Raw genomic sequence first — 24,483 nt, 5'->3', positions numbered from 1 at the left:
CATCCTCAATGTCTTGACTTTATTCTCACCGAGTTTGGTGGCGATCGGATGAAATCCCTAGGAGGAGTATTTCACATTCCATTGTATGCGTTTTCCAAACAACGTATAATAACCGACTTCCTGTTGGGCTTTTGTAAAACTTAGAGCACGAAAGTTGTTCGGCCCGATGAGCTCTATATGTGTACTGAGTTTCATATTATTACATGCAAGCGTGTTTGATTTATGGACCAAGTTTTCGGACCCCATTCCAGGGGGCGCCGTCGAGCCCCCCTGCCACGCACCGGTACCAGCTTCAGCCCGGCCCTGATGGCCGCGGGTTCTGACGTGTGTGCAAAATTTCAAGAGTTTTTGAGCATGTTAAGGGCCCCAAAAGTGTCAAAAAGGCAAAAAAAAAAATAATGAAGAAAAAAAAAATAATCCTTACGGAAACAATAGGGCCTTCGCCCTTTCAGGGCTTGGGCCCTAATAATTTCCCTAAACTGTCAGACAGTTAATGGCCATGAAGCTTTTCTCTCAGTGAGTGTCAGTCAACTGAAAGCTTTTATTCAGGTTTGAATGGACTGTGCATTTCTGATTGGTTCACCTGTTGCCACTCTCAGAAGAAGAGGTTCTATATGGAACTTAAAGGTTCCGTCAGGCGCTTCATATATAGACGCTAGATATATGGGTTCCCATCATGGGATCATTTCATGGATGTAGTTTTAATTCACTAATTTAATTTAAATTTATCTTTAATTTTAACCCTTGTGTGTAAGTTTCAGGTGGTTGTGGTCAGGTGATCAGATGGTTGTGGTCAGGTGATCAGGTGGTTGTGGTAAGGTGATCAGATGGTCGTGGTCAGGTGATCAGATGGTCAGGTGATCAGATGGTCGTGGTCAGGTGATCAGATGGTCAGGTGATCAGATGGTCAGGTGATCAGATGTTCGTGGTCAGGTGATCAGATGGTCAGGTGATCAGTGTGCTGGGGCGTGTCAGCAGCGAGACCTGTGTCAGAGGCAGGCCACTGTTACTCAGGGATCCGTGATGCACCCTGGGATCACCGTGGAAACGCTGCTTCAGGCGCCACCGTCTCCACCGCCTGTGGACTTCATATTGTACCTGCCAAAAGTTAAAGGTCGATAGTTGTTAAGGCTTACCAGTGAAACATAAAACAGAACCGTCTTGCTTCCCATGCCTAGAGCAGGATCTGATAATGACTAATGTGTCTAAAATGTGTGATGAATTAAACTCAGTCCATCCCTGGAAAGCATAAGCTCAGATAATTTGATTCAAATTTCAATCTTTTTTAATTCACTCACCTCTCCATTTAAAAAGCAGTACAGCAGTGCCACAATAAAGCCCTGTAATAGCAAACACAACATGAAGCAGAACCAAAAGACAACGGTGGATAATTTCATAAAGCCAGAGAGAGTGAAGATAAATGACAACAACTGCCAAAAAATGGGATTCATTACTTTCCTGTTCCTGAAGCATATTAAAAGTTGCATATGTAGTCGGCTATAACTTACTTTACCTGTGTACATAAAGTCGGCTATACTCATGTAAAAATATAAACTACACAGAAAAACTCTCGGCTGCGTAATTATTTTAGATTGTCACAAAAATGTAAAAGTTTTTATCTCACAGCTTTATATGTAAAGTTATAAAATGATATATATATATATATATATATATATATATATATATATATATAGGCTAAAGCAAATCTCAACTGCTCGATTGCATGTATCGTAGCAAAATTTAAACTATATTATCTCCCAACTCTATATGCGAATTTAAGGCATGAAGATATTTCAAAACAGATTTTCTGCTTTGAAACTGTGTGTTTTATGAAAAGCGTTATATAAATACATAGGACTTGACTTTTCCTATGTATGAGAAGAAAAGAGAGAGGTTGAACTGTATATCATCACCTGTGTGGATGCTAATGCTAGCTCAATGAAATTCTTGATTTTGAAGGTTAGCACGCTCACTCGATTCGGGAAAAAGGCAAAGAGCACATACTGCAGCCCAAACAGGGACACTAGGAGAAATGTCGATTTCGCCAGTTTCCTACACCATTAAAAAAGGATAATGATGATGATTAAAAGTTATTCTTGTTCATGCACTCATTTATATTTCAATCATATAAAGCTGTTTTTAAAACTGGAGTGTGTAATTTCTGTGACCCTAGCTGTACCAAATAAAACTGTGCATATTACTTGCCTGTCACAGTAATCACAGTCATTATTATTGCCGTTCTGTTTGGTGCCACTAGTGACGCACAGTTAAATGCTCAACGTGCTTTTTTCTCTCACCTGTGATGATTAATTTCATTTCCATGCATGTCAGGAGCTTTCATTTTTGCCACTAACGTCCGGATAATACTCAGAAAAAACAGCATGTTTACCTGAAAAACAATTTCCCTTGAGATAATTACAATGACTATTCATTGCTGCATAAAGTGTTGGATATTATATTTAAAAAATATTAAAAACATGGCAGGACAGTATTATGACTAATTCTTAAAAAAATCATGCAGAGGTGTGACCCTGGATCACGTCACCAGTCACAAGTCGCACGGGTATATTTGTGGCAATAGCCAACAATACATTGTATCGGTCAAAATTATCGATTTTTCTTTTATGCCAAAAATCATTAGGATATTAAGTAAAGGTCATGTTCCATGAAGATATTTGGTAAATTGTCTACCGTAAATATATAAAACATTTATTTTTGTGAGTGAATGCAGCACAATCGTGAACATAAATGGACAAATTTAAAGGAGATTTTCTCAATATTTCGATTTTTTTGCTCCCTCAGATTCCAGATATTCAAATAGTTGTATCTCGGCCAAATATTGTCCTTTCCTAACAAACCATACATCAATGGAAAGAATATTTATTCAGCTTTTTTGTGATGTATAAGTCTGGTTTTGTGGTCCAGGGTCACATATTGTAAACAGAGATATTTAAAGTTAAAACATTGTTTAAATCTGAGAGAATAGGCCAGAAACTTTAACTGGAATGTTTGCTTACTGTGATGAAAATAATGACTGGTACTCGCAATATCCACCATATCCAGCCATGATCTTGATCTCTCGTCTCCCAGCATCTGACAACACACACACAAACACACACACACACACACACACACACACACACACACACACACACACACACACACACACACACACGTTGTGTTTTCATGTTTTATGGGGACTTTCTATTGACATAATGATTTTTATACTGTACAAACTGTATATTTCTCTCCCCTTACACTAATCCGACCCCTAAACCTACCCATCACACACAACTTTATGCTTTTTTTTCTTTCATATTCAAAAAAACATCACTTTGTATGATATATATATATATATGCTGTTTTCCTAATGTGGACCAAAAAAAGTCCCCACAAGGACAAGGATTTTGGATATTGCCATGTTTGTAGGTGCAACTTGTCCCCATAACTTAGGGTTTACCAGGCACACACACACACACACACACACACACACACACACACACACACACACACACACACTGTGTGTTCTCATGCACAACCATGCTGGTTTAAAATAACCACTCTTATATAATACAAATATACGGTAATAAATTACATTTTGTCATTGTCCAGAGGAGGTTGGTATAAATAAAGAAAGTCCCTTGAGAGATCAGACTGAGTTTAAAAGAGTATAATTCTGAAATGAAAAAAAATCTGAAAATTTCAGAACTTGTGTAAAGTGAACACGTACCCTTCATCCTGGTGCAGGTATTTGGCCAAACTCCAGCTGATAATAATGAGCATTGGTATCCCTGTGGGAACAAAATTTAACTGTACATCTAATATTGCCAGGATGAGACCTAAAACAGGGCAATCGTACTAGACATTGCATTCCATTGACTTCCATTCATGCATATGCAAATACAGAAGACACATGTGCCGATCATTCACTACATTCATCTTTTGCAGTTCAAGTTTGCAAGAGATTGCATGACCTGTGAAATTGTATATTGACAACTCAGCTGAAAATCAAACAGCAGAAATGTTGGTAGGTGACAAGAAGTTTAGAAGGATATGCCATTTTTGTATAGATTATTATGTATTGTTTATAATTTATTTATTTTTAATGATTAAAAACAGATGCCCTGGTCTATGACATCATATGCTGTTGCTCACATTCATGCCTTGAATTAAATAAATATGCCTGCTTAAAGGGATAGTTCACCCAAAAATAAAAATCCTGTCATAATTGTCAGGGTTATGTCTGTTTAGTTTCATTGTGTTCTGGTAAAGTCTGATCTGTTCCTGTTTGTTTTCTCTTTGCTTGTTTCCATTGATTCTGATTAGTTATGCACCTGTTTCTGTTCCAGTTAATTAGCTTTACTCTGTGTATTTATGCCCTTAGTTCCCTAGGTTATTTGTCCAGTCACGCTTATGTGGGACGTGGTTGTGTTTTGTTTCTCTTACGTGTTAGATTTGTGATTAAAGACTGTGTGATTGTATTCCCCATCGTCATATGCTTCATTGCAACCACACAAACTGTTACAGAAGACCAAACCACAAAAGGATTTAAATAATGGACTTGCCAGCAGTCCGAATGCTCTGCGTAGAGAAGGAAGAACAAACACTTGAGGACACTCAACGAAATATTTAGAACATGGATTTTGCTGTGTTTTGTAAGTGGGTGCTGGTGAACGACGGATCTCCATTCACCATCTTCCCTGGTGAGGAGGACATCACCAGCACCACTCCGGAACCAGAGCCCAGCCAGCCGCCTCCCACGCCCTTCACGAACGAAACACCAGGATCCACCGCAGACATGGAGCCCAAACCTGCTGTGATGCCAGTACCAGAGAGAATACCTGAGCCAATCACTCAGTGGGTATGCTCGGGTATGCTCGCCCCGCACATACTCCCGCCACTGAGGGTGAGCTCCATATGACCTCGGGAAACATTATGAGGAATTGGAACAGGATATTCCCCTTAGTCTAGTGGTCCCACCCAGCTCTCAGTCTCCTGTGTCTCTGCTAGTCCCGCCCAGCTCTCAGTCTCCTGCGTCTCTGCTGGTCCTGTCCAGCTCTAAGTCTCCTGCATCTCTGCTGGTCCTGCCCAGCTCTAAGTCTCCTGCGTCTCTGCCGGTGCTGTCCAGCTCTACATCTCCTGCATCTCTGCTGGTCCTGCATAGCTCTAAGACTCCTGCGTCTCTGCTGGTCCCATCTAGCTCTAAGTCTCCTGCATCTCTGCTGGTCCCGCCCAGCTCTAAGTCTCCTGTGTCTCTGATGGTCCTGTCCAGCTCTCAGTCTCCTGCGTCTCTGCTGGTCCCACCCAGCTCTAAGTCTCCTGCGTCTCTGCTGGTCCTGCCCAGCTCTAAGTCTCCTGCATCTCTACTGGTCCCATCCAGCTCTACGTCTCCTGCATCTCTGCTGGTCCCGCCCAGCTCTACGTCTTCTGCATCTCTGCTGGTCCTGCCCAGCTATAAGTCTCCTGCGTCTCTGCTGGTCCTGCCCAGCTCTAAGTCTCCTGCATCTCTGCTGGTCCTGCCCAGCTCTACGTCTCCTGCATCTCTGCTGGTCCTGCCCAGCTCTACGTCTCCTGCATCTCTGCTGGTCCTGCCCAGCTCTCAGTCTCCTGCGTCTCTGCTGGTCCTGCCCAGCTCTAAGTCTCCTGCATCTCTGCTGGTCCTGTCCAGCTCTAAGTCTCCTTTATCTCTGCTGGTCCTGCCCAGCTCTAAGTCTCCTGCATCTCTGCTGGTCCTGTCCAGCTCTAAGTCTCCTGCGTCTCTGCTGGTCCTGCCCAGCTCTAAGTCTCCTGCATCTCTGCTGGTCCTTTCCAGCTCTAAGTCTCCTGCATCTCTACTGGTCCCATCCAGCTCTACGTCTCCTGCATCTCTGCTGGTCCTGCCCAGCTCTCAGTCTCCTGCGTCTCTGCTGGTCCTGTCCAGCTCTAAGTCTCCTGCATCTCTGCTGGTCCTGCCCAGCTCTAAGTCTCCTGCATCTCTGCTGGTCCTGTCCAGCTCTAAGTCTCCTGCGTCTCTGCTGGTCCTGTCCAACTCTAAATCTCCTGCATCTCTGCTGGTCCTGCATAGCTCTAAGACTCCTGCGTCTCTGCTGGTCCCATACAGCTCTAAGTCTCCTGCGTCTCTGCTGGTCCCGCCCAGCTCTAAGTCTCCTGTGTCTCTGCTGGTCCCATACAGCTCTCAGTCTCCTGCTGGTCCTGTCCAGCTCTCAGTCTCCTGCGTCTCTGCTGGTCCCGCCCAGCTCTAAGTCTCCTGCATCTCTGCTGGTCCTGTCCAGCTCTAAGTCTCCTGCATCTCTGCTGGTCCTGCCCAGCTCTAAGTCTCCTGCATCTCTGCTGGTCCTGTCCAGCTCTAAGTCTCCTGCGTCTCTGCTGGTCCTGTCCAACTCTAAATCTCCTGTATCTCTGCTGGTCCTGCATAGCTCTAAGACTCCTGCGTCTCTGCTGGTCCCATACAGCTCTAAGTCTCCTGCGTCTCTGCTGGTCCCGCCCAGCTCTAAGTCTCCTGTGTCTCTGCTGGTCCCATACAGCTCTCAGTCTCCTGTGTCTCTGCTGGTCCTGCCCAGCTCTAAGTCTCCTGCGTCTCTGCTGGTCCTGCCCAGCTCTAAGTCTCCTGCATCCTACATCTCTAAGTCTCCTACATCTCTACTGGTCCCATCCAGCTCTACGTCTCCTGCATCTCTGCTGGTCCTGCCCAGCTCTACGTCTCCTGCATCTCTGCTGGTCCTGCCCAGCTCTAAGTCTCCTGCGTCTCTGCTGGTCCTGCCCAGCTCTAAGTCTCCTGCATCTCTGCTGGTCCTGCCCAGCTTTACGTCTCCTGCGTCTCTGCTGGTCCTGCCCAGCTCTAAGTCTCCTGCATCTCTGCCGGTCCTGTCCAGCTCTAAGTCTCCTGCATCTCTGCTGGTCCTGCCCAGCTCTAAGTCTCCTGCATCTCTGCTGGTCCTGCCCAGCTCTAAGTCTCCTGCATCTCTACTGGTTCCATCCAGCTCTACGTCTCCTGCATCTCTGTCCTGCCCAGCTCTCAGTCTCCTGCGTCTCTGCTGGTCCTGTCCAGCTCTAAGTCTCCTGCATCTCTGCTGGTCCTGCCCAGCTCTAAGTCTCCTGCATCTCTGCTGGTCCTGTCCAGCTCTAAGTCTCCTGCATCTCTGCTGGTCCTGCCCAGCTCTAAGTCTCCTGCATCTCTGCTGGTCCTGCCCAGCTCTAAGTCTCCTGCATCTAAGTCTCCTGCATCTCTACTGGTCCCATCCAGCTCTACATCTCCTGCATCTCTGCTGGTCCTGCCCAGCTCTACGTCTCCTGCGTCTCTGCTGGTCCTGCCCAGCTCTCAGTCTCCTGCATCTCTGCTGGTCCTGCCCAGCTCTCAGTCTCCTGCGTCTCTGCTGGTCCTGCCCAGCTCAAAGTCTCCTGCGTCTCAGCTGGTCCTGCCCAGCTCTAAGTCTCCTGCATCTCTGCTGGTCCTGCCCAGCTCTACGTCTCCTGCATCTCTGCTGGTCCTGCCCAGCTCTACGTCTCCTGCATCTCTGCTGGTCCTGCCCAGCTCTCTGTCTCCTGCGTCTCTGCTGGTCCTGCCCAGCTCTAAGTCTCCTGCATCTCTGCTGGTCCTGCCCAGCTCTAAGTCTCCTGCATCTCTGCTGGTCCTGTCCAGCTCTAAGTCTCCTGCGTCTCTGCTGGTCCTGCCCAGCTGTAAGTCTCCTGCATCTCTGCTGGTCCTGCCCAGCTCTAAGTCTCCTGCGTCTCTGCTGGTCCTGCCCAGCTCTAAGTCTCCTGCATCTCTACTGGTCCCATCCAGCTCTACGTCTCCTGCATCTCTGCTGGTTCTGCCCAGCTCTCAGTCTCCTGCGTCTCTGCTGGTCCTGCCTAGCTCTAAGTCTCCTGCATCTCTGCTGGTCCTGTCCAGCTCTAAGTCTCCTGCATCTCTGCTGGTCCTGCCCAGCTCTAAGTCTCCTGCATCTCTACTGGTCCCATCCAGCTCTACGTCTCCTGCATCTCTGCTGGTCCTGCCTAGCTCTACGTCTCCTGCGTCTCTGCTGGTCCTGCCCAGCTCTCAGTCTCCTGCGTCTCTGCTGGTCCTGCCCAGCTCTAAGTCTCCTGCGTCTCTGCTGGTCCTGTCCAGCTCTAAGTCTCCTGCATCTCTGCTGGTCCTGCCCAGCTCTAAGTCTCCTGCATCTCTGCTGGTCCTGTCCAGCTCTAAGTCTCCTGCGTCTCTGCTGGTCCTGTCCAGCTCTAAATCTCCTGCATCTCTGCTGGTCCTGCATGGCTCTAAGACTCCTGCGTCTCTGCTGGTCCCATCCAACTCTAAGTCTCCTGCGTCTCTGCTGGTCCCGCCCAGCTCTAAGTCTCCTGCGTCTCTGCTGGCCCTGCATAGCTCTAAGACTCCTGCGTCTCTGCTGGTCCCATCCAGCTCTAAGTCTCCTGCGTCTCTGCTGGTCCCATCCAGCTCTACGTCTCCTGCATCTCTGCTGGTCCCATCCATCTCTGCTGGTCCCATCCAGCTCTAAGTCTCCTGCATCTCTGCTGGTCCTGCCCAGCTCTAAATCTCCTGCATCTCTGCTGGTCCAGCATAGCTCTAAGACTCCTGCGTCTCTGCTGGTCCCATCCAGCTCTAAGTCTCCTGCGTCTCTGCTGGTCTCATCCAGCTCTACGTCTCCTGCATCTCTGCTGGTCCCATCCAGCTCTACGTTTCCTGCATCTCTGCTGGTCCAGCATAGCTCTAAGACTCCTGCGTCTCTGCTGGTCCCATCCAGCTCTAAGTCTCCTGCGTCTCTGCTGGTCCTATCCAGCTCTACGTCTCCTGCGTCTCTGCTGGTCCCATCCAGCTCTACGTCTCCTGCATCTCTGCTGGTCCTGCCCAGCTCTAAGTCTCCTGCATCTCTGCTGGTCCTGCATAGCTCTAAGACTCCTGCGTCTCTTCTGGTCCCATCCAGCTCTAAGTCTCCTGTGTCTCTGCTGGTCCTGCCCAGCTCTCAGTCTCCTGCATCTCTGCTGGTCCTGTCCAGCTCTCAGTCACCTGCGTCTCTGCTGGTCCTGCATAGCTCTAAGACTCCTGCGTCTCTGCTGGTCCTGCCCAGCTCTAAGTCTCCTGCATCTCTACTGGTCCTGCATAGCTCTAAGACTCCTGCATCTCTGCTGGTCCTGCCCAGCTCTCAGTCTCCTGCGTCTCTGCTGGTCCCATCCAGCTCTACGTCTCCTGCATCTCTGCTGGTCCTGCCTAGCTCTACGTCTCCTGCGTCTCTGCTGGTCCTGCCCAGCTCTCAGTCTCCTGCGTCTCTGCTGGTCCTGCCCAGCTCTAAGTCTCCTGCGTCTCTGCTGGTCCTGTCCAGCTCTAAGTCTCCTACATCTCTGCTGGTCCTGCCCAGCTCTAAGTCTCCTGCATCTCTGCTGGTCCTGTCCAGCTCTAAGTCTCCTGCGTCTCTGCTGGTCCTGTCCAGCTCTAAATCTCCTGCATCTCTGCTGGTCCTGCATAGCTCTAAGACTCCTGCGTCTCTGCTGGTCCCATCCAACTCTAAGTCTCCTGCGTCTCTGCTGGTCCCGCCCAGCTCTAAGTCTCCTGCGTCTCTGCTGGTCCTGCATAGCTCTAAGACTCCTGCATCTCTGCTGGTCCCATCCAGCTCTAAGTCTCCTGCGTCTCTGCTGGTCCCATCCAGCTCTACGTCTCCTGCATCTCTGCTGGTCCCATCCAGCTCTACGTCTCCTGCATCTCTGCTGGTCCCATCCAGCTCTAAGTCTCCTGCATCTCTGCTGGTCCTGCCCAGCTCTAAATCTCCTGCGTCTCTGCTGGTCCCGCCCAGCTCTAAGACTCCTGCGTCTCTGCTGGTCCCATCCAGCTCTAAGTCTCCTGCGTCTCTGCTGGTCCCATCCAGCTCTAAGTCTCCTGCATCTCTGCTGGTCTCATCCAGCTCTACGTCTCCTGCATCTCTGCTGGTCCCATCCAGCTCTACGTTTCCTGCATCTCTGCTGGTCCAGCATAGCTCTAAGACTCCTGTGTCTCTGCTGGTCCCATCCAGCTCTAAGTCTCCTGCGTCTCTGCTGGTCCTATCCAGCTCTACGTCTCCTGCGTCTCTGCTGGTCCCATCCAGCTCTACGTCTCCTGCATCTCTGCTGGTCCTGCCCAGCTCTAAGTCTCCTGCATCTCTGCTGGTCCTGCATAGCTCTAAGACTCCTGCGTCTCTTCTGGTCCCATCCAGCTCTAAGTCTCCTGTGTCTCTGCTGGTCCTGCCCAGCTCTCAGTCTCCTGCATCTCTGCTTGTCCTGTCCAGCTCTCAGTCACCTGCATCTCTGCTGGTTCTGCATAGCTCTAAGACTCCTGCGTCTCTGCTGGTCCTGCCCAGCTCTCAGTCTCCTGCGTCTCTGCTGGTCCTGTCCAGCTCTAAGTCTCCTGTGTCTCTGCTGGTCCTGTCCAGCTCTAAGACTCCTGCGTCTCTGCTGGTCCTGTCCAGCTCTAAGTCTCCTGCGTCTCTGCTGGTCCTGTCCAGCTCTAAGACTCCTGCATCTCTGCTGGTCCTGCCCAGCTCTAAGTCTCCTGCATCTCTGCTGGTCCTGTCCAGCTCTCAGTCTCCTGCGTCTCTGCTGGTCCTGCCCAGCTCTAAGTCTCCTGCGTCTCTGCTGGTCCTGCCCAGCTCTAAGTCTCCTGCATCTCTGCTGGTCCTGTCCAGCTCTAAGACTCCTGCATCTCTACTGGTCCCACCCAGCTCCAAGTCTCCTGCATCTCTGCTGGTCCTGCCCAGCTCTAAGACTCCTGCGTCTCTGCTGGTCCCACCCAGCTCTCAGTCTCCTGGGTCTCCGCTGGTCCTGTCCAGCTCTACGTCTCCTGCATCTCTGCTGGTCCTGTCCAGCTCCAAGTCTCCTGCGTCTCTGCTGGTCCTGCCCAGCTCCAAGTCTCCTGCATCTCTGCTGGTCCCACCCAGTCCCCCTCTCCCACCTCATCTGCCATAGACAGCCAGTCAGTCCTTCGGCCCCACCTCCATTTGCTCCCCTCAGTCCCTTGGCTCCCCCTCTGTTGACTCCACTCTGCTGCGTGGATCTTCCTCTAATCTTCTGGTCTCCAGCTCCGCCTTGGCAAGGGAATACCCTGGCTCCGTCTCCAGCTGCCGAGCACGTCATTTCACTTTGGCTTGTCGATCAGTCGACTCCACCTTGGCTCCTCCCTCCCTCAGATCTCCCTCAGGACCAGGGCTGTCATCCTTATGGCTCTACCAGGCTCCCTCATCCCACTGGCTCCACCTTGGTCAGTCGTCGCACTGCCTGTGCCACAGACTTCTGGGCCTTCAGCTGCACTTCATGCTTCCACCCCTTCAGCTTTGTCGAGCTCCGCTACCCTCCGGCTCCGCCTTGGTCCTCAGTCCCACCGGCTCTTTCTCAGTCCTCTGGAACTCTGGCTCCGCCTCAGCCTCCAGATCGATTGGCCTCCTCCATCTCTTCCTGTTTGCCTGGTTTCCCTTTGCTTGTTTGTTTCCATGGATTGTGATTAGCAATGCACCTGTTTCTGCTCCAGTTAATTAGCGTCACTATGTGTATTTAAGCCCTTAGTTCCCTCGGTTCTTTGTTCAGCCTCACTTATGTGGAATGTGGCTGTGTTTGGTTCTTGTGTTTCTCCTACGTTTTAGATTTGTAATTAATTATAGGACTGTGTGTTTGTATTATCCATCGTCATGCACTTCATTGCAACCTCACAAACTGTTACATCCATTTATTCACCCAAGTGACATTCCAAACCTTACGACTTTTATTTTTCTCTGGAGCACAAAAGAAGATGTTTTGATCCATATAATTAATGTCAATGGGAACCAAAATTATTTGGTTAATAACATTTCTCAGAATATCTTATTTTGTGTTCTGGAGAAAAATTTAAGTCATAAGGTTTGGAATGTCATTTGGGGGAGTAAATGTTGATAGGATTATAATTTTGGGGTAAACTATCCCTTAAAGACCTCCCCTAAACACAAGAACATTCAACCAAAGACCCTCTTCATTCATAATTTTGGGAGCTCATTCTATAGCAAACCAACATAACTTATAGTCATCCCAAAAAGTACTTAAGCCACACTTTCAAAATTTCAAATGTCACTGAATTACGTAACAAAATATCAGGGCAATTGTGAGCAAAAAAAGAGCTTTTTTCAAAACTCAGTGAGTTTTAATCCGCTGGTGTTTTAGTGATTTTCCGTGTCTGTATGAAGTCAGTTCTCCTCAAGTTCACAGAGGAATCCTAGCATAATAACCACAGGTGCAGAGCATCACATTAACTAGCAACAAGATCCACTGACAGATAAGTGTCAATTGTTACTGGAGAAAGGAACCTACCCCAGCCGAGCAGGATGTACCAGTGCAGGCGCTTCTTCTGTGAACGCAGTGAGAGGTTAATGAGGCTGTGGAGATAATGTCCTTCCACCAGCAGCCAGCTGTAATTTGCCAGGATGCAGTAATTAGACAGGAACAGTGCCACTTTACAGCCAGGCTGAGGGAAACCCCGGAAACATATCATCTTAGAGAGCTTATCTGTGCATTTATTTACCATGTATATGTACAGTCTAATGCATTTATGTACATGTTTTTGTTGATGTGTGTGTGTGTGTACCGGATGAGAGTTGCAGTGGTAGTACTCCTGTGAGTAATGCAGCGCAGCATCTCTGATGAAGATGAAGATGGCTCTCAGGATGAAGGACAAAAAAAGCTGCATGTGGATAAAGTTACGATTGCAGTGCAGCTTCCTGGAAGGGGGTTGGGATGGAGAGAGATTTAAAGAGAAGATGAGGCCTATAAAACCAATAAAACATGTAACGCATCATGTAAATAAAAATGTTTTTAATTTCATCTGGCATGTGGAATTTTTCAAAACTAGACGTTTTTCTAAACTTACCCAAATATAAACGTCAAAATGTTAAACATCTTTATCATCACAACGCCAGCCTGTACAAAATAACTGCAGTATGAAACTTGGAACACCAATGGCAGAATTCTTTGGCTCACAGAGTTTAGCAGAGCGATGGTTTAGGCTCAGCCGAAATTCGCTACAGTGTCGGGATACTTTCCACCTTCTCGCTCGGAATGACATCTATCTTAATTTTAACTTTTTTTTGGATGATTTACAACTGTTATCACTAACAGAACATGCACTGGATGAGAGTTTCTCTGCACTTGAGGAGCTGCACTCTAACTCTGAGAGTAGATTGTGTGTAGCTTTAAAAAATGAATAGAATGGTTTGTGTGTGTTTAACATGAACTGTAACTTTCTATGTTTTGTTGGTATGAACATTGTGTAAAAAAAAGTTTGAGTAAGTGTAATAATGGCCACACAAATATTAGCAGCTTCACCAAATTGCATATTTTTGCTCAGTTTGGTCTGAATAAAATTGGTGTGTTTTTTCCTCTTCGAGTCTTTATTAGTTAAGGCAAGTATACTTATTAGTGCATACTTAGAGGTACTCCACTATCCCTTCAGTGGACATGTATGATACCTTAAATCATGCAGCTTGTTATGCTTATAAGAGTTTTGCAGCAATAAAACAGGCACAATAATTATATAGACTTAGTATGGTATGTTGAAGACTAAGCACCGGTTGCACTAGCTGTTCGTTCGTTACAGCTTAGCCAGGTTTAACTTGCGCACTACTAAATATGTTTGCATTGCACCATTAAATTGAAAACAAAAACAAAAAAAAAAACATCCGAGCAGGAGTAACAGTTGAAATAAAATAGCAAATTTAGCTTGAGTTTTACCCGACGGACTTCAGTCCTTTAGATGTATGTGATAATGTTGACATTTACACTCACTTACATTTTAAGAGAGAGAGCATTATGTGAATTTAATACATTTTTAGCAGCTCTTTAACACAAACCCGTCCTAAACTGCACGTGCATCAGTCCGTGTTGTGCATGCCAAATAAAATCAGCCATAATAAATAAATGTCATATCTTATGATTTTTTTTCTTTTTCTTTTGTAGCATTAAGAGTATTTATTTATTGTCCCTTGTCAGTACCTATTATTTTATTCATGATAAGGTAGTATAGTATTATAATGGAATCGTGGAATACGACCATGTTGGCTAACAATGCTTTTGGGAAACACACTGCTGAATACATTAGCAACTGCATAGCAAGTCTTGCTGCTCAGTACTATTAGTACACTTGACATTCTCATAAAACACATGTGAACACACACACAAAGACACGAACACACAGTCTGTTACCTGAACACACACAACACTGTGAGAGCAATGCTGAGTGAGACAAGAGAGATGGCGTATCCCACAGAATACATGATCTTCACATAAAAGAAATACTCGTGTGAGACCAGCCCCTACGAGAAGAGATAGTCACATTATGTAACATCAACATTGTCATATATCTATTGTGTTTCATTGAATGTTCTTCTGTGGTACTGGTTCATTGAAATGATAATGTTATGTTACTGTTATACTGTTTTACAAGCATTTACTGTCTTTCTTTCTTTCATTTTTAATCTGTCCTAAAGGGAAATTTCATGTTTGTTTTTTTTTTACTTTTATAAAAGAACATGAGAACAGAAATAAAAAGATTTTTGATATTACCGAGTCGGTGGGGATAGGAAAGCTGTCATTAAGCCCATGGCCACAGGCGAGCTCGTACGGTGGGAAAATTTCAGACCAGCCATTCTCCGTGCAGTTTTTCATCACAGCTCCTGCGGACAGAGACAAGGAACAAACAACAAGCAACACAATTACAACGCTGTACAACAGCTCGTCCCTGAGGGCCAACCCAGATCACTCTTGATTTTTGTCAAGAATTTATAAGTCCATAATCACATACGTCTCCCATAATCAGTCATTGTGTTGTTTTATAAAGCCTACTGTATCATTTTTGACAGAAGATTTTCTAACATGATGAAAAACTTAATACTTAAAAAGTAACACAATCTACTACAGGCCTTCTGTCGTCTGATTGATAGTTCATACTTTTTTAGCAAGTAAAAGTCTTTTAGTAGAATTGTACAAACGTCCTCCTTCAGCTGCGTGTCTTTCTGCTGTCAAATCTGCACTGATTTTAATAAAGTGAACATAAGAATAACTTTTATATGTGACCTTGGACCACAAAATCAGACACAAGTCGCACGGGTATATTTGTGGCAATAGTCCCATTGTATGGGTCAAAATAATCGATTTTTCTTTTATGCCAAAAAACATTAGGATATTAAGTAAAGATCATGTTCCATGAAGGTATTTTGTAAATTCCCTACCGTAAATATATAAAACATTTATTTTTGTGAGTGAATGCAGCAAAATCGCGAACATAAATGGACAATGATTTTCTCAATGTTTTGATTTTTTTGCACCCTCAGATTCCAGATTTTCAATAGTTGTATCTCGACCAAATATTGTCCTATCCTAACAAACCATACATCAATGGAAAGCTTATTTATTCAGCTTTCAGATGATGTTTAAATCTCTTTCAAATCTCTTGACTGGTTTTGTCATCCAAGATCACATTTTTAATATTCTTTCTAGATGAACACTATGGACTGAATCAACTTAGGTTTCCTTCCATACATCATATTTTAGAACAATCATGTTCAAATGTACGTCTCAGATATGATCATCAGGCTTTTGAGGAAGTTATTTGTTCATCTCTGAATCATCATTGTATTGCATTGCATTATATGTTTTAAAACTACAGAGTTTGATCATAAAACAAAGCATTTAAATATCATATTACTAAGACATATTGGCAGATATAGATGCATTTTATGTAAGTAGTCACTATATACTGTTATAAAGATTTTACCGATGTACATTACAAGCATCAGAATTTTATTTTACTTTTTGGCCATATAAATATCAGCATTTGCTACAAATAGCATATGTTTGCTCAGTTTGGGCCTCTGAATCAGGCTTTACAAGGTTAAAGATATAAAATTCAGGAAGGCTTGTCTGTGAAAACCAAGATGCGCCTGACCTTTGACATGAAGAAAATTGGGGCACGGCCGAGATACAGTCTCTCCCACTTCAGCATGAGGCCAACAGTTCAGATCATCCCATAAAGCACTGCAACCTGTTCAGAGGGGATGGAGGTGGAGTAAAACAGAATTAGGAGCGAATCTGAACAGTGTGATAACAATCCACGTATCTAATTATTGCTCTACTAATATTCTAAAATGTAAAAAACCCCTAATTTTTGGTTACATGATTGCGGCTTGACTTTTGTCTCATTTCTCAGCATTGCATCGCCACCAGGTACAGTCCAAATATACAGTCCGAATTTCAACCAAATAGAGCGTTCCTAACCACTAAAATCCATGCAAATTCATTGGTTAATAATAAAGACTTGGAGCTCTAAAGAGCATTCAGCACTTAAAAATTTTATGTACAGAAAACTAGGAGTTTCCATATATTAAAATAGTAAGTTGTCGTCATTACATCAGATGTGCCAGAGGAAACTATATATAAACTATATTAGCCTACATGGGGGGAGGGGGAGCATGGAATATTGTTGTGGACAGTGGACATTTTGCCAAAAAAGTGGAAGCTGTTGGGGTGACCATACTTTTAGCCATATGGTGTACTTGCATTTCAGAAGATTCATTAGGACTGTTAGATTACATCACCAACTTAATTTTCATAAACTAGACCCTTTTTTAGCCTTTCAGATTGTTCATTCACCCCCAAGCCTTACTAATCAGATAAGAAAGTGTATGAGGATTACTCTTTATTGTTTGCAGTCAAATGCAATCTATTTGCGTTCCTGCACTTGTCTGTCTTTCTTCTCTCTCTCTCTCTCTCTCTCTCTCTCTCTCTCTCTCTCTCTCTCTCTCTCTCTCTCTCTCTCTCTCTCTCTCTCTCTCTCTCTCTCTCTCTCTCTCTCTCTCTCTCTCTCTCTCTCTCTCTCTGAATGGCACAGTATCTGATTTATCCCCTTTTGCAGTCTCTCCCTCTCCGTCTGATGAATGGCAGGAAAAGTTGTAAACATTTCTCTTGGTACTTTCTCCAATGAAACACAGATAGGAGACATTGTGTGGACCAAGAGATCTGTACAGCGTTTTACTGTTATTGTGATGTCTGTGTTGACAGGCCTGTATTGACTGCATCCTGTGTATGTAAAGGACGGTCAATATTTTGAGAAAGACTTTCTGCTTATAGAGTGAGAAAACTTAAGCCCTGTTCACACTGACAGTTTTATTGCTGGAGGTCTGAGAGTGGTCGAGTGCAGGTCATTCCTACTGATGGACGAGTATTCCAGAAAGCATGTTATGCTACATACTTGGGTTAGTTCACAGATAAGTAGTTTAGCAGTAGTATAAGCATTAGAATAAGTAATATAGAACACTCAAAGTTTTTAGGTAACAGTCTACTTGATTTGTTTAGTGAAATGAAGGCCTACTTCAAGATGGCTGAACTAATTTCATCTTGTCAAATTGAGTAACCAATACTCACATTTTCTCGTTGCCTAAACAAACACAAAGTTGTATTAAGCTTTAAAACTCAAAAATGACTAAGGGTGTACTCACACTAGGCACAGTTGTCTTGTACCGTGCCCTGGCGCGATTGTCCCACATCCCCACTCCCCCGCTGGCCTGGACTCACATTGCATTTAATGTTCTGGGCCGGAGCACGCTTTCGCTAATAGACTGCCTAATAAATTTATTATTTATGCCATGCAGTGATTTACACACGATTGTGCTGCACGTATCAGAAGATTATTACAGAGGCTGCTGACGTTGATGTTGAGCAGCTTTACTCGCAATTTATTCCTGTTAAGGTGAGAACCAGACCTGTTATAAACCTAAATATTAACCGAAAAGTGTAGTATCCAAGTAGTAATAAAAGATGTTTTCCATCATAATGATGACAGTAACGCAGCTGTTCTGTGCTCCTACGCGGTTAGCGACCACACTACATCCGTACCGCGCCCAAGCCCAACTGAACTAAGTGAACTGCGCCAAGGCACGGTACGGGGCAATCACATTAGTCAAACGAACCAGACTTTGGGGGTCAAACGTGCTCGGGCACGGTTCAGATCGCCTAGTGTGAGTAATTATTCTTGAAATAAGTCTTGTCTGGCCAGCTGAAGAGCATGAGTGTCATAGAAAAAGCAAATTAAATGAACAATTTGCCGAAATCTGCATCGTCCTTAATGGCTCTGACACTCCCCACCAAACCCTGCAGGGAAAATTTGGGTTAGTGGCCAAAGTGTATGTTGCTGCAGGTCAGGCTGGTGCATGTCTGCACACCATGGCGTTGTTACAGGAATACCAGGCTGACCTGCTAAAAAAACCTGAATGAAGGCAAGGGAATTGGGCCGGAGGTGGTGAAAGAACTCCAATGGGCCACAGATCTGGATCTCCACATCACCAAGCAAATGGACTGCTCCATCGGCCGTTCAATGGCTGCCATGTTTGTCGTGGAGAGACATTTGTGGCTTTACCTATCGGGCATTAAACAGAGGAATAAAGCCTTTTTAACAGACGACCAGTTTGCTCCATCAGGCCTCTTTGGCGACACTGTCAATAAGGCTTCAGGAAGCTAAAAGTCTGTGGCGTTTTCTCAATATATCCCTCGCCGCTTCCAGACACCCAGGTCTGTTTCCAACCTCAGTCCAGGGCAAGCGGTAGACGTTGCCCTTGGGAAATCGGTCTGCTTGCCCCACAACCTACGTTGATTCAAGGCACAGTGGTTTCCAGCAGGTCAGTTACCCAGTATCTGCCCAAAAACAGGGAGGAACTGGGATGTCTGGATCCTCAGAGGAGGATATTGGAGAAGTATATTCAACCATTCCCTGCTGGTGAGCCGCTTCAGGGCATCAAATGTATTACTCCTCTTACCCCAGAGGTCTTGGTCTCAAGAGGTTGATACCCTTTCAGACCATATGGCTGCATCGCAACTTGCCTAATGTATCTCCTTGAGTTCTGCAAACTGTGGAATGGGGTTACAGGATCCAGTTTCAATCTGGTCCCCCTCGTTTAAAAAAGTCCATAAAACCGCTCCTGTTCTCGAAAGGGAATCAGGCTATTACAGCCGGTACTTTTTAGTTCCTAAGACGGATGGGGGATTGAGGCCAATTTTGTATTTATGTCATCTGAACCATACTCTATAGACATACAGGTTCAAGATGTTAACACTAAAGGCCATTGAGTCCTAAATCAGGTCCGAGGACTGGTTTGTCACAACGGATTTAAAAGACGTATACTTCCATATATTCCCCGGCACAGGAAGTTCCTCAGGTTCTTTCTTTCAAACTTATCAGCTTGCACCTTCATTAAGTGCATGGATGCAGCTCTGGCTCCTTTACGATACCAGGATATTTGTGTACTCAATTACATCGATGACTGGTTAATTCTAGCCGGAGTACAAGGTGATGGCAGTTCGACATTGAGATGTTGTTTCTGCACACATAAGGTGCCTGGGTTTGAAACTGAACTCCAAGAAATGTGTACTTTCTCCAGTTCACCCTCTAAAACAGATACCAAAGTACCTAGTGAATTGGTAAAAACCTTTGTTCTTAGCCCAAGGGCATCATGTCATCGCAAAACATTAAAGACAGATACTTTTCTTATGGGTTGCGGGGCTATCTTAGATGGCCATTCAGCTCAAGGTCGGTGGGGAGGTCACCATCTTCCATGGCACATAAATTGCCTTCAGATGAGTGCTGTATTTCTGGCACTGAAATACTTACTCCCAGATCTCACGGGTTACCATATTCTTGTCCAGTCAGAAAATACATCTATAGTCTTACATCGGTCTGCATTTGAGCCCTTTTTCCAGATTGGCAAGCCAGATTTTGTTCTAGACTCAGGCCAAGCTGTTATCAGTAAGAGCAGTCGACATCCCTGGGCACCTGAATCAGGGGACAGAATCCTGTCGAGGCAGGGGCTGAGGCCCAGTGAATGGAGACTTCACTCAATTGGTGTGAACTTGATATGGAAAAAAATTATGTGAAAAGTGTACCTTTTCGCATCAGAGACTCTGACATGCTGTCCGCTCTGGTTCTGCCTCACACCTCCAGAACCGTTTGGGCTGGATGCCATTGTGCAGAAGTGGCAGAGGCTGTGCCTGCTTTCCCCCGAACACTCTGTTCCCAGGAGTCCTAGCCGAGCTTATTACTTATAGCCCTGTTTTGGCTGGCCCAAGTTTGGCTTTCAGACCTAATATCTCTCCGGGATATCAGTCCGGAGGGATCTTGTGTCTTAGGCAGGGGGCACAATTTATCACACCCGACCCAATATATGGAGACTTTGGATATGGCTCCTGAGGGGGACCAGTTGATGGTACATACCTGGGGAGGCAACCTTTTGGTATCTCGTTTCCTGAAGGGAGCAAGATGTCTTAGGCCTTTTTGCCGGTATAGAGTTCCGTCTTGGGACCTTGATATTGTACTGGAAGGTCTGGCAAGGGCTACTTTTGACCCTATTGAGTCAGCCTCTGAGAAACTACTGACTCTTAAGGCCCGTTCACACCAAGGACGATAACTATAAAGATAACGATAAAGATATAATTCTAAAAATCGTTCTCCATATAAAAGAATAGCAGAGTTCACACCACAACTATAATGATAAAGATATGAGGAACGATATCGTTGGGATCACTTTCAGAACGATTTTTTTTCCAGCTGTCGAATGATAAAACACTGACAGCCAATCAGAATCCATTCTAATTTAAAGGTCTCGCGCATTTAAAATGGATCTGGATCATCCGGGCGCGCGTGCTTAGAATTTAAGACCGTTATCGGTCGTTGGTGTGCATATATAGTTATCTTTATCGTTATCTTTATAGTTATCGTGCTTGGTGTGAACTGGCCTTTAAGGTTCTCCAGCAATTGCTTTGCTAAAGAGTGTAGGGGGGTTGCAGGCCCTGTAGTTGCAGTTGCCTCCTCCTGCTTAGAGTTTGCTCCGAGTGGAGTCAAAGCTATTCCACATCCTAGGCTGGATTAAGTTACAAAGGTGGTCAGAACAACTGTTCATCTGTTTTGGAGAATGCAGCAGGGGTTCTGCAGGGTTCTAAGCAGTCATGTGTATATCACATTTCGCGTCATATGACTATTGGTAGCCAAAATAATTAGCGTAATTTAAAATATGCTTTAGACCGGTCATGCGAAAGCGTTCCCAAAGCGTCAACATTCAAATGTAGCAACTTGTTCCCTACTCAAGAAACCAGTGTTGAAGTCGTAACCCAAGCTCACGCTTTCTGATCACGCTTTCTGATCTTTCAAATGATGAGGACTTGGGCTGGAATTGATACGGTAAAACCAACGCCATTGTTACTGTTCATATCACTGTGTATCAAGTGCTGAGGAAGATCCGGAGCTTAAATTCTGATATGCTAATGGCTGTTCGGTTTCCAAAACACGCTGTAAGCAGTCGTACAATCACAACAGAGTAGGCCATCTAACCAATCAGAGGAGAGTAGGCTCTCGGAAAGGCTGTGTTTAGAGAGACTGAATCATTTATCAAACCATTTCAACTGTTACAATTAATGAGTAATAATAATAATAATAATAATAATAATACTGTTTATATGAATGTTTATAAATTTAAATGATTGTAAATGCATTAATGAAAATTCATATAAGCAATGTTTAATTCGCTGGAAGTTGGGAAGTCTGTTGCCATTAGTTGTTCTAACTATATACAACTATATCAGGCATTCCGAATACTTTGTCACTCTCACTTTATCCAAATCACTGTACGTGTAAACGGATTATTGAGTATTAGACTTTATGATACTGTCACACACCCTCTCTCAACTGAAAACATATCCCGAGTAGGCAATAGTTGTGCCAGCGTTAGACCAGCAATTGTGTGTGTACACTGGCATTATATATCTATAATCTGATAAGGGTGTGATTTATGGAGTATGGATTATGGAGGCCATTCTCTAAACTTCCCCCCAGATATCGCATTACAACTCTTAGGAACACACATAGACACTCATCATTTTGTTTGTCCACATAAACAACAAGTATAAAGGAATTAGGTGTATTGATGTGTATGGAGCAGGAAAACACTCTGGGCATATCGAAAATAGCTGCCCTCTATATGAACTCAATCTTCTCATTAAGTGTTTGTGTATGAGAGACATAGTGAATGTAATGGCTCGCCTGTGTGTGTGGACCCGGTCTCTGTCAGGTTCTCTTGATAGATGATTTTGAAGCAGTCTTCCTCCTCTCTGAGGAACTCTAAATCACATTCTGGCAAAATGGCACACACCTTCACACACACACACACACACACACACACACACACACACACACACACACACACACACACACACACACACACACACACATATTTGTATCAAACACAAACCAAACATTACTTAACTACATTAGTTACATGAACTAACAAATAAAAATATGTGTACAGCATTTATCAATTTTAGTTAATGTTAATCTCAACATTTATACATAAGTGTCTGTTGACATTCATGCACTATGAACTAATAATTAACATGAACATTGTTATTAGCTAACATCAAAAAAGGTTAATAAAACAAATGAGAAATGTAGCCTATCAACCAAACCACCCAGAAAGCAGGTTAACCAAGGCTTCAAATAAAGAAATTAAATATAAAATATAATGCAATATGCAATAATATATAGGCCTATATATATATTATATATATATATATATATATATATATATATATATATATATATATATATATATATATATAAACCTCTTCTCTGGACAAGGGGCTTTTGTAAATTCTGGTCAAGTTGTCACACGTTGTGTATGCTGTAATTTATTACTATGTAAATGATATCAAATATCTTTTGGTGAGAACAATAGTTTGATATTTTATATAGGCTAAGTAATGTTTGATGTTTCATGAAATGTTTTGCGTTTATAGTTTTGAATCAACAAATAAGCTACAATTACCCCATAACGTGATAGCATGCCCCTCTATCTCTATAAAAGAATATTAAATATTAAACTTTAAATCATATAAAACAGTTTCTGCAGTGCGTCACCTGTATGTTCATCATAGGTTACTGCTCTGAACTCACGTGAGAATAGACGTGAAGAAAAGTCGCGAAAGCAACCAAGTGTAAAACGGCAGAAATCTTCATTTACAAATCTCCTGACGGCAGAACTCGATAGCAACCCAATAATTCCCGTCTCCTGATGGAAAAATCTCCAGGCGCTCGGTCCCTCTGAAGGAAAGTTTAATCTCCTCGCGCATTCCTCGACGCTCAAACGCAGTGAACAGACATGAATGTGCGCGCGATGCGTCCGGTCAAACTCGGCACGTGAACGACTGATGGTGATCCAGACACTCCATCTGACATCTCCTCCAAACATCTATCTGACAGTTAACTGCGCTCAGATGTGCTCTCAGCACAACCTAGCCATCATCTGCTGCACTCAAAGAAAAGTATCCATCAGAAATGTGCCGTGAAACGTCTTGTACGCTAAATGCACTTTAACAAAGCAAGAAATATTTACATTTCCATAGGTAGGCCTATTTATTAATTAAAATTAATGACTAGATTTTTACATTTTCTGAAGACAATGTGAAATGTATAACATTTTGTAGTGAGTTTTAACCCTCCGGGATGCTATGCAATTACTAAGATGCTCAGAGTGAATTTTCATATTTGGTTGCTAGGATCTCTCCATAAATGGAATTCTATGGTATATTTTCTGTTTTCCAGAATAACATTTGTAACCCACTGACTTTCTTTGCATGGACAATTTTTTTTTTTTTTTTTTTTTTACATTTTACAAATAGGCTACTTGTAGTTTTGCATGTTGATTAGTCTTCCTCAGGTGTATATTGTTAATAGGTTAAGCTTGTTTGCCCCTGTGTATTTAAACCCCTGTGTTTCCTGTGTTCTTAGTCAGGTCTTGTCCTAGATTGATGTACGTTTGGTGTGTCTCATTCTGTTCTCGGTTCCCTGGTTCCTGTTATGGTTTTGTTTATGTTTATTTTCTGATTAAACTACTTTGCATTTGGATCCAGCTGTCCCTTTGTTTCTTGAGTTCACCTTGCGTTACACATAGTTCCTTTTTTACGAAACACACTTAAACTTTATTTGCCACAACCAAGACTTATAAAGCATATGAAATATGCATAAATGTTTCACACTGTTGGCAAATGTTTCAACTATGCAAGAGATGTTTTCAACATTAGAAGTCTTCAAAAAAATTCCACACGAGCAATGGAGGGGTCGTTAAAAATGATTTTAATATACAAAACTGTTACCCAGTTATAGCAGTGGGTGTTTACTTCCAAGTCTTATCTACGGCACTGCCCATCAAAACAGAGTGTTCGAAAGAGAAGGTCAAAAACAGGATAGAAAAGAGCTTATTGTGTTTCTTATGAAAACATTAGAGGATCTTAGAGAACATTATCTATAGGTTTTAAAGTCCCCCTGTAGTTAACAATTGCATATCTTAAAACTCATCTTTGATCATCAAAATGACATATTTAAACATTTTTTCCTTAGACGTACAGTATGGCATTTTTCGCCACTAGGGGTCGCTAACCTATTTACAATAACAAAGGCGTAGATTGATGACG

The 24,483-nt window shown here is 44.1% G+C and overlaps 1 protein-coding gene across 1 annotated transcript; it reads right to left on the bottom strand.

Annotated features, from left to right (window-relative positions):
• sctr (secretin receptor) lies at positions 1-23,163 on the bottom strand. The gene is made up of 13 exons (XM_081368151.1): positions 22,967-23,163; positions 22,058-22,166; positions 15,923-16,018; positions 14,542-14,651; positions 14,182-14,291; positions 12,569-12,701; positions 12,295-12,448; positions 3,731-3,791; positions 3,018-3,093; positions 2,298-2,389; positions 1,914-2,052; positions 1,299-1,340; positions 1-1,098 (listed from the first exon to the last, which is right to left on the bottom strand). Exons 1-13 carry the CDS (start codon positions 23,027-23,029, stop codon positions 946-948), a joined length of 1,338 nt encoding a protein of 445 aa, XP_081224277.1. The 5' UTR covers positions 23,030-23,163; the 3' UTR covers positions 1-945.
• Positions 23,164-24,483: the final 1,320 nt, after the last annotated feature.

The sequence above is a fragment of the Scardinius erythrophthalmus genome, assembly GCF_964197995.2.
Source record: "Scardinius erythrophthalmus genome assembly, chromosome: 6".
Taxonomy (NCBI): domain Eukaryota; kingdom Metazoa; phylum Chordata; class Actinopteri; order Cypriniformes; family Leuciscidae; genus Scardinius; species Scardinius erythrophthalmus.
The sequence above is the reverse complement of the archived record's forward strand: the minus strand, read 5'-3'. Positions and strand labels throughout refer to the sequence as shown.

Excerpts from the sequence above, each read along its gene's own strand:
- sctr (XM_081368151.1), bottom strand. The coding sequence starts at position 23,029 with ATGAAGATTTCTGCCGTTTTACACTTGGTTGCTTTCGCGACTTTTCTT. Across the intron at positions 22,167-22,966 it reads TTCTTCACGTCTATTCTCAC|GTGTGTGCCATTTTGCCAGA; the intron begins GTGAGTTCAGAG and ends GTGTGTGTGAAG. Across the intron at positions 1,099-1,298 it reads ACTGCTTTTTAAATGGAGAG|GTACAATATGAAGTCCACAG; the intron begins GTGAGTGAATTA and ends AACTTTTGGCAG.